Source organism: Schistocerca nitens, chromosome 3, assembly GCF_023898315.1.
Source record: "Schistocerca nitens isolate TAMUIC-IGC-003100 chromosome 3, iqSchNite1.1, whole genome shotgun sequence".
NCBI classification, from domain to species: Eukaryota; Metazoa; Arthropoda; class Insecta; order Orthoptera; family Acrididae; genus Schistocerca; species Schistocerca nitens.
This window is the reverse complement of record NC_064616.1, coordinates 387,512,996-387,522,712: the sequence shown is the minus strand read 5'-3', so window position 1 is coordinate 387,522,712 and position 9,717 is coordinate 387,512,996. Positions and strand designations below refer to the sequence as shown.

The 9,717-nt window shown below is 40.4% G+C and overlaps 1 protein-coding gene across 1 annotated transcript in view; it reads left to right on the top strand.

Annotated features, from left to right (window-relative positions):
* The first annotated feature begins 940 nt into the window (after positions 1–940).
* Positions 941–9,717, top strand: part of LOC126248328 (putative Dol-P-Glc:Glc(2)Man(9)GlcNAc(2)-PP-Dol alpha-1,2-glucosyltransferase) — a 91,773-nt gene continuing 82,996 nt past the window's right edge. The window contains exon 1 of the mRNA XM_049949220.1: positions 941–1,176. Coding sequence (XP_049805177.1) covers positions 997–1,176 — 180 coding nt within the window. The 5' untranslated portion in view covers positions 941–996. The remainder of the gene's footprint in view (positions 1,177–9,717) is intronic.

The following is a 9,717-nucleotide window of genomic DNA, read 5'->3' as shown; positions in this document are numbered from 1 at the left end:
CTACTCGTGTGTGAGAACTGATATTTAGCAGTTGACCATTGATACAAGGGGCCAGTAGATGGGACTATTAACGCTGCTTGGAAAAAACTGATATATGAATGTAGGTGCAGTGCCAGTGTTTCGTGACATAGTGACAAGCATTATCATTCAACATGAAACTGTCAGTTTCAATTTCAGTAATCCTGTAAGCTTCTGTTATCACCTGTCTCAGTTTTTACTTTCACAGCCGTGTAATGTGTGACAGTAGATGGCTGATATATACATATATATATATAGCTGGTACATAACTTCGAGAAATCAGTTTTTTGGCTGTCAGATGGACATGGATATGCATCTTCTTATAAGATGTTAACAGTTTGTTGTGTTTTTTTTTCGTGCGCATGGCGAATGCGTCTTTTTTAGCTTTTGAATATGTTAAGCACCATCAGGAACAATTTCCCCCATACCGTACACAAATTCAAGCAAGGCTTCAAATATTTTGAAATTTCTGCCTTGGTAGTACTCTTTTTTGTACCTATACAAACGAAATTATTCCTCATATGGTTCGATAAAGTATACTATTGTTGTTTTTGGTACTGCGAGAGACACACTGGGCGAAATAGAAACACGAAAACCAATATGCCATGATTGTTCTTCCAAATTCAGTAACGACATGGCAGTCGATTGACGTTAATCGGCTGTGGGGAAAGAAAAGTTGTGTAACAAAGTTGAAACTACTTTAATTTCTGGGGCTTTGTTAAAAGTAGCGTCACTCCAGTGCCACCACACGAATTACGCTGTTTCCACAAGTAGCGTCGGTGACGCCACTCGAAAGGCGACCAAGTGGCGCTAATTTTCTTGCGCGTGGAACGTGGCTTTACATGTGCAAGTTCCTAATTCATATGGAGGCAAGACAAAATAATATCTTTGTAGGTATGATCTTTGTATGGGTTTGAAAAGTGTGGTGTTTGAACGTGTGATTGTTGGCGGTTGGTGACGTTACAGAAATACGGAAAAATGGGTTTGTGGAAGAGTATAATAAATCGCATGTGGAATGTGTATTCTGTGTGGTTTGTGTTTAGCGTGTACACATTGTTAATATTTGAGAGACTGCACAAAGTGCATCCTATCCCACTTGTTGATGAGGTGTTTCACATACCCCAAGCTCGGAATTACTGTGATGGCAATTTCCTGCAGGTATTAGACAATTTTATCATATATTTTCTAATAATTGTTCTTGACATAATGTATTTTATTTAAGTGTGGCTATAGTTGAACGCTCATACTTGATGTTGCCGGTTACTATCGGCTCCACGAATCAAATACATTTCGCTTTACTGCTAATAAACAGTCCACTGTAGATCATAGGTACATTCACAAGACCAAATTGTAGTGTAAACTTTCTTCAGATGACTTTCATATTTAGGTTCCGGTGATTTATAAACCTTATCAAAATCTTCGAAGATCATGGTCTTCATATGTCTTTGTTTTTTAATTTCCTCCACGAATGTGGGAAAGGAATATGACATGCAATATTTTTAATCAGAATCCACTTCTTTGATAGGACATCAGCGAATGTGTGTCGTAAGACTCTAAACCTACATATCCATTTGTCGGTATCTTGTGTTAATAATTGGCATTACATAAGTATACCTCCTTGAGACTGGTCATATTTTACTTTTGGTGTGGCGTCAAAAAGTGTTTGGATGCCAGTTGGCATAATTTGGTAAGCTGGTCAACTTCCTATTCTCTGCTAGTGTAATCTAACCTTGTAGCACACAAGGCATTATACCTAACCTTCCAATATCACGATTAATGGAATTTTGAAGGATAACTTCTACAAGTGTAAGGACTGCGATTACATAGTTTCCCTGTATGTGTTAGAGCACATATATAACAGGCTGCACAAGACAGGTCCAAACACATACATTAGTCCCATGAAGAGCGTTGGGGGGGGGGGGGGAATTCATGTCCTCATGGACCTATATTGTAGTGTGAGAGTACAGATCAGTGACACAGATCATCATATTGCCTATTACCTGATTGCCAGTTTCCAAAATCGTTGTCCATAGACTGCACAACACCATTACTTTGTGGTGAGGGTAAATTTGATGGTTATTGTTACTTGTTGCTTAGAAATGATTAAATGTGTTTAGCATTTTTAAGGAACTTCCTAATTTCGTATTTTAAGTAGTCTCCTTTAGAGGCAAGTTGTTCATTGTGTGAAGGTCTTTGACAAATGGCGGTATTACTTCACATACTTGTTGTTCAGTTATATTCCAAATATTACATTTGACATTTTTGTAGTGTGTTCATATTCTCATTAAGTGGACTCCTGTGCTTCTTCATTTATGTTGGCTTAGAATTTTAATTATCGCATTATTTTATTTTTGTAGCCTAAGTCTTAGTTGTGGAATGTGTTGTTAGGGTCAACTGAACCTACTTATGTCACCTTTGCCTCGTAACACAATGATAATGTAGCATGTGCCATTGTAGATGTGTAAAGAGAGAATAGAACCCTAACAATATTTTTTGTGTTTGTATCAGTTTTTGGGCTATAAGTTAGGTTATTGTCAAGGACTGATCTGCAGTGTAACCTGAGATTGGTTGGAAGGTGACAGCTTTGGTGTGAGTTGTCTAACCAGAATTGAATGTTCTGTTAATCCAGTCTTGCTCTGTAATATGTGTGGTTGTAGTTTTGTTTATTATTAAATGCATAGTTGATTGTAAGTGGAGGACATGCAACAGATGAGGTAAGTGTGAAGGATATTCAAAAGCAACACAGAAGCTGGCTGGTGTGAAACGTGTGGAGGTGGTTCTGCAGGGAATTACTGAATGTGTAGATGTATGTTAGTCGGGGATTTAGTTTGGAGATTTTCTCTGATTCCTTCCATCAAATGTCTATATAGAGTAGGTTACACAGATAGTGGTTTGTGAAATTATTTCCATAACTTATTGCGTCTTTCTTGGAGCCGGGGTGCACAAGTGCTGTTCTTACATCTATTACTTGGCAGAGACATGTGTAGCACTACTATATTAATTGCAGAGGAATACACACCCTTTCTAGTCAGGAGTGAAACTGTAAATATGGTTGTGGTGAATGGATTAACATTCAGGCTAGGCCCCAAAATTACTCTTATTAATGGTAGCAATAGCCTCAAACTCAGTCAAAAATAAGTTACAGCAAGAGTTTTAAGCTTGCGTCATTGTAATGATTATTGGGAGATACACAAATTCTAGAGTATTATAGGACTCGATTTATGTAAGTATGTGATGTGCGAGATAGAGATGTGAAGGACTCATAAAGTTGGCTAGCAAACTTAAGAGGCATGCTACTAGATCTGCTACCAGTAGGTTTGATTAACATTTGAGTATTAAGGAAATGCTGTATGTGAACTCACATGGGAAATCTTGGAATGGAAACATGTTATATTCACAGAACAGTTCTGAGTATGTTTAGAGAACTGCATTTGTGGCACACTGCATAATGAACCCACTGCCTCCAACATGCATCTTGCCTTAGGACTGTGAAGACAGCATAGAAATCAAGGCTTGTATGGAAGCATCTGGGCAGTTTTCCCTCTCTACCCTGATGGCTGGGTGTTGTGTGCTGTCCTTAGGTTAGTTAGGTTTAAGTAGTTCTAAGTTCTAGGGGACTTATGACCACAGCAGTTGAGTCCCATAGTGCTCAGAGCCATTTGAACCTCTCTACCTGTTAGTGGAACGTGAAATGGAACATCTAGCAATAGTACAAGACACCCTCTATCATGCACTGTATTGTGGCTTGCGAAGTACGCGTGTAGATGTAGGATTAGGAGTACGTGGTTTGAGATGTTGGAATTTAATTATTTTATATTTTTTAATTATTTTGTTTAGGGTGAGTGTACAGTTTGCATGTAATGAAGTCTGTGGTCACTTGTTTTTTTTTTCTGTTTGGGAGGTTTGTAGTTCTGTAGGTTTAATTAGTAATGGAGGCAGAATTCAGAGGACTGTGTTACAGTAGTGTAGTGGAAACCTCTGTTCGGTAAGGTCAAATCGGATGGGAGTAGTATTAATTCTGATGGGTAGGCCACTTCCGGGTGGTTGGAGAGTTTAAATTAATCATTGAGCAGAGTTTAAGAATTTTTAAAACTTGGGCATGCACAAATACTATAGATGGTTATTGGTCTGCTATTACGAGAGATGTTAAGAGGGTAGCCTATGTGTTGCGGACTACTTCACAAATGTATTTGGATGGGTATGTGTCGCACAAGTTGGTCTGTGAGTGACTGCGTTCTCAAATCATTTCTGAATGCTGACTGGGAGGTTTATAATTTTTTTACTGTCTTGTTTCTTCTAAAGCCAATCATCATGCCCTTTTGAACATCAGATAAGTTGCTTCGTTTGTACATTACAATGACAACTGCAGTGTTTCCCCTCCTCCTCCTCCAGACATGCTTTATATACACCCCCCCCCCCCCCCCCAATTGCTAGTGCTGCCACCTGTGAATGGCTATTGTACGTTGACATCGAATGTAAGCAATGCTCACATTAATGCGACTGGACAGTGTGTGTTGTCTATGTAAATACAGTAAATGTTGCAGAGACTTCTTCACATTTGTGCTCAAAACAATGGGTGGAGATTACTGCAGAAAATTGTTAGGAATAGTGTTGTAAATCAGTGCCCAGACAGGTATGTAGTCAGGTGTCATCCTACTTGAAGGACATCTATAGACAATGAGGAAATAAGTTTTGTTGATTCTTAAGTTCCTGCTAGACATGTTCAAAGTGATGGAGAGATAAGGACAGAACACCACCACGAAGTTTGGTAAGAATGGTCAAACACTAAAAATGAACTTGTAATTATTCTATGAAACGTTAATCATTGTAAAGTTATTTGTAAATAAAGTGAGTACCCATTCCTCCAGAAAAGAAATTGTAACCATGGTAGAAAGTGTGAAATATAATAACATAAATGTTTCTCTTCCAGGAAGTGATTTGTTCATTGTTATAAAATATGTGTAATTCTTTTCTTTATCATTGTAAAGTATTTGTATATGTCTTTTGAGTATTATTGTAAATCGATGTATACTTTTTCAATTAACTGAATAGGACTGGTGAAAAACTTGGGTAAAAAATTGTAGTTGCTGAGGGGTCATTCTGTGTCAAATCACCCAGGTCATGTCATCAGCCATTTCAGATTTTAATGAAATTTTATACATTTGGTTGACGGAAATACGGAAGCGTCCGATCCCGCCCGTCAGCTTTGACCCATGACGTCACAAATATGGCGGAAACAAAAACAAACACACACACTTTCCACAAGAAGCCTAATGACACTAACGGGACAAGCGCGGGAAATGGGGTGTTTTGGGTGGGGGGCAAACTAAATATAAACAAATTTAGATGCCTTAGGTAGCTACAACGTGTAAGTGAAGACAGCCATGCATGAATACCCACCCACCTCCCCAGGGGTCGTAATCCCTGCAACCCATAGAAGATAAAGATGCTTCAGTAGCTGATTAGTGTTTTTTGTCTTTAAAAAAAAATCTCACGGGGTAGAACGAACAGATCAGAAAGATAAATATAATAAACTAACACAGAAATTGGAGGAAACAGATAATTAAAATAAGTAATAAGTGTTTTTAAATTTAAAAAAAAATCTCGCAAGATAGAACAAACAGATCAGAAAAGTAAATAAAATAAGATAAAACAGAACTGGAGACTGCTACACTCAAACCAAACTCCGCGCCGTCATGACGTCACAACGACAACACCCTTAGGTCACGGGTCAAAGCCGACGCGTGGGGTCGGACGCTTCTGTCGACCCGGTTGGACTTACAACATAAGAAATTTAGCGATTTCCCCCCCCCCCCCCCCTCAAGCTAAATACATTTTCAATGTAGTGGTGTCCAGACAATTTGGCTATGGGGGTGTGTCGATGCAAAGAGGTGCGTATCTACAGAAATACTCATAACTGGTCTTTATGAAGCTTTAGGTTTGGATTTTTTTTTTTTTTTTTTTTTTCTCAGGAGTTAAGAGGCATATAGTAAACAAATGCAGCCATTTAAGCAGTAAATTTACAAAGAAAATTACAAAATAATGTTAATGAATTTCACATTCCAGTTTCTGGAAAAATTACAAGGGCATTGGAAATGCTAGTAACACATTTTCCAACATGCTGGAAATCTGGTTTTAGTATTAAATATGTCCCATGATTGTAGGCTTTGTAAGAAAATAAAAATATTAATGGGTTTTCTACAACTGGACATACAGTTAAATCTGAAATAAAAAAAATTTGTCTCTAATAAGAAGTCATTCCAAGTCAGTTCATCCAGCCTGACACCTACTGACTCAGATTTTCATGAAACTTTCTGTGCTTGTTACTTTTGCCATGGTAAAAACAAGTGTAAAATTTCTTCCACATGTTTTTAATAGTTTTTGGGAGAAAATGGTAAAGTTTCCAAAAGCATACATAAATGCCTTGGCTGGAGCTTGCACTTGAATGCAGTACTGTAGGGAGTTCATGGGAAAAAGGTATTTAATAACTCTGCTTGACTTGAGAGTATAGAAAACCAGCTTGAGTTGTTATGACCCAAGCAATGATTTCTTAAATATGTGAAATGCTTTCAGTTATCATCACACCACTCATTTTTCAGATACTCAGATATGATTGAAAACAAAAAACAGCATTGATTTTGACAGGCATGGGATTTTCTCTTATACTCCAATAACACCAAAGAAATGTAATTAACAAGCAGATACAGTGACAGAACCACTGATGTCACACGGATGTCAAGACCACCAGATGTAACCAGATGGTGGCAATTCAGTCGATATAGGCCTACTCTAAAAATAAATGCAATCAAATGTAGCAACATACTTGGAATTATAATTACACAATGCCCTTAAGACATATTGTACACAGCATACCCAGAAGAATATAAATTATTTAAAAACAATTATGCTAGGCAGACAAATGTTTTAAATTTAAAATGTGTATGTTCAGCAGTGAAGATTCATGCAGTTCCCAATGAAAGTTTTTCATAGTGACTGTTTTTAAGTCACTGTAACATATTAGATTCTGGTAACTTCATATAATTTTTATGAGAGTAATACGTGCTTGCTAATGTGTTTGATTCAGGTACATCACCAGTACATAATGTTTTCCAAAGGCACAAAATGAGTGTCTTCTCTCCCATACCAAAGGAATGACACTGCTGGTTAGGTGGGTGGAATACACGGCTTCATCACATACATTCTTCAGGAAGGCAAAGTAGCACCTTGATAATCTACAACTGCCACAGAAAGATTTTTGTCAAGGATGGGTATGTGTCCATTGCAGGGAATTTTCAATTGAATGAGAAAATCAAGAAAACTTTTCAAAACAACTTACCTGTTCTAATTTCTGATGCATCACAGGGAAGTGATTTGTAACTGTGGTTTGTAATACCTGGTACCAGGTATTTTGCAGGTTGTCAGAAATCTCTTCCAGAGGTTCTCGCATAGGAAATCCTTCACTTTCGTCTAAGAAGTGAAGGGGGAAAAATTGTCAGTATTAGCCTTGCAGAAATTGTAAACATCAAATGCAGTTATTTGTACACCATGCTCTAGTTGAAGACCAGCTTTTCTCAATAAATGTTTTACCATTACTTCCAATCTGTCACAGATTTACTTTGGTAGTAGCTCCCTGCCGCCGTTGGATAAGCAGCTGCAGCAGCAAGTCGTATACTCCTAGCTCACTCATTTCTTACATAGTTTAATTCTTAATTTCTTTGAGTGTTTCTGGTACTTGCATTGTTTGATACATAAATTTGGGGCGTATTATAGTATTTGCGAGTTGTAGCATCGCGTTTTAGTACCTGAATAGTGTAAAATCGCGTAGTCTCCTTCCGCTGCCGAGCAGTGTGTCAGCAGTGCGTTAGTAGCAGCATTACTGCATTTACTAGGCAATCTTGTATTTTAATAACCGTTTAAATTTTGTCGATTTGTTTGCGCTCTCTGTAGATTAGTTCAGACGTTCTTTGCAAAACAGTTTTTAGCACGGATAGGGACTGCAACTGCTGTATTCGGATGCAGGCTGAGTTGGCATCCCTTCGCTCCCAGCTTCAGGCAGTGTTGGCTTCGGTCACACAGCTTGAGCCTGTTGCCAATGGGCATCACTGTGGGGGTCCGGATGGGGGTTTGTCGGGGACGGCCAGCTCGTCCCTCGCATCCCCCGATCGGACGAAGACTGTGGTTGCCCGGGATACTGCCCGCATTGAGGCTGATCCCTCACCTGTGGTAGAGTGGGAGGTAGTCTCAAGGTGTGGCAGGGGGCGAAAGACATTCCGGAGGGCTGAACGGAAGGCCTCTCCAGTTTGTCTGACGAACCGGTTTCAGGTTCTGTCTCAGGCTGATACTGATCTTCGGCCTGACATGGCTGCTTGTCCTGTTCCAGAGGTTGCCCCTCAGTCTGCAAGATCCGGACGGTCGCAGAGGGTGGGCTTACTGGTAGTTGGGAGCTCCAACGTCAGGCGCGTAATGGGGCCCCTTAGAGAAATGGCAGCAAGAGAGGGGAAGAAAAACCAATGTGCACTCCGTGTGCATACCGGGGGGAGTCATTCCAGATGTGGAAAGGGTCCTTCCGGATGCCATGAAGGGTACAGGGTGCACCCATCTGCAGGTGGTCGCTCATGTCGGCACCAATGATGTGTGTCGCTATGGATCGGAGGAAATCCTCTCTGGCTTCCGACGGCTATCTGATTTGGTGAAGACTGCCAGTCTCGCTAGCGGGATGAAAGCAGAGCTCACCATCTGCAGCATCGTCGACAGGACTGACTGCGGACCTTTGGTACAGAGCCGAGTGGAGGGTCTGAATCAGAGGCTGAGACGGTTCTGCGACCATGTGGGCTGCAGATTCCTCGACTTGCGCCATAGGGTGGTGGGGTTTCGGGTTCCGCTGGATAGGTCAGGAGTCCACTACACGCAGCAAGCGGCTACACGGGTAGCAGGGGTTGTGTGGCGTGGACTGGGCGGTTTTTTAGGTTAGATGGCCTCGGGCAAGTACAGAAAGGGCAACAGCCTCAAAGGGTGCGGAGCAAAGTCAGGACATGCGGGGACCAAGCAGCAATCGGTATTGTAATTGTAAACTGTCGAAGCTGTGTTGGTAAAGTACCGGAAATTCAAGCGCTGATAGAAAGCACCGAAGCTGAAATCGTTATAGGTACAGAGAGCTGGCTTAAGCCAGAGATAAATTCTGCCGAAATTTTTACAGAGGTACAGACGGTGTTTAGGAAGGATAGATTGCATGCAACCGGTGGTGGAGTGTTTGTCGCTGTTAGTAGTAGTTTATCCTGTAGTGAAGTAGAAGTGGATAGTTCCTGTGAATTATTATGGGTGGAGGTTACACTCAACAACCGAGCTGGGTTAATAATTGGCTCATTTTACCGACCTCCCGACTCAGCAGCGTTAGTGGCAGAACAACTGAGAGAAAATTTGGAATACATTTCGCATAAATTTCCTCAGCTTGTTATAGTCTTAGGTGGAGATTTCAATTTACCAGATATAGACTGGGACACTCAGATGTTTAGGACGGGTGGTAGGGACAGAGCATCGAGTGACATTATACTGAGTGCACTATCCGAAAATTACCTCGAGCAATTAAACAGAGAACCGACTCGTGGAGATAACATCTTGGACCTACTGATAACAAACAGACCCGAACTTCTCGACTCTGTAAGTACAGAACAGGGAATCAGTGATCATAAGGCCGTTGTA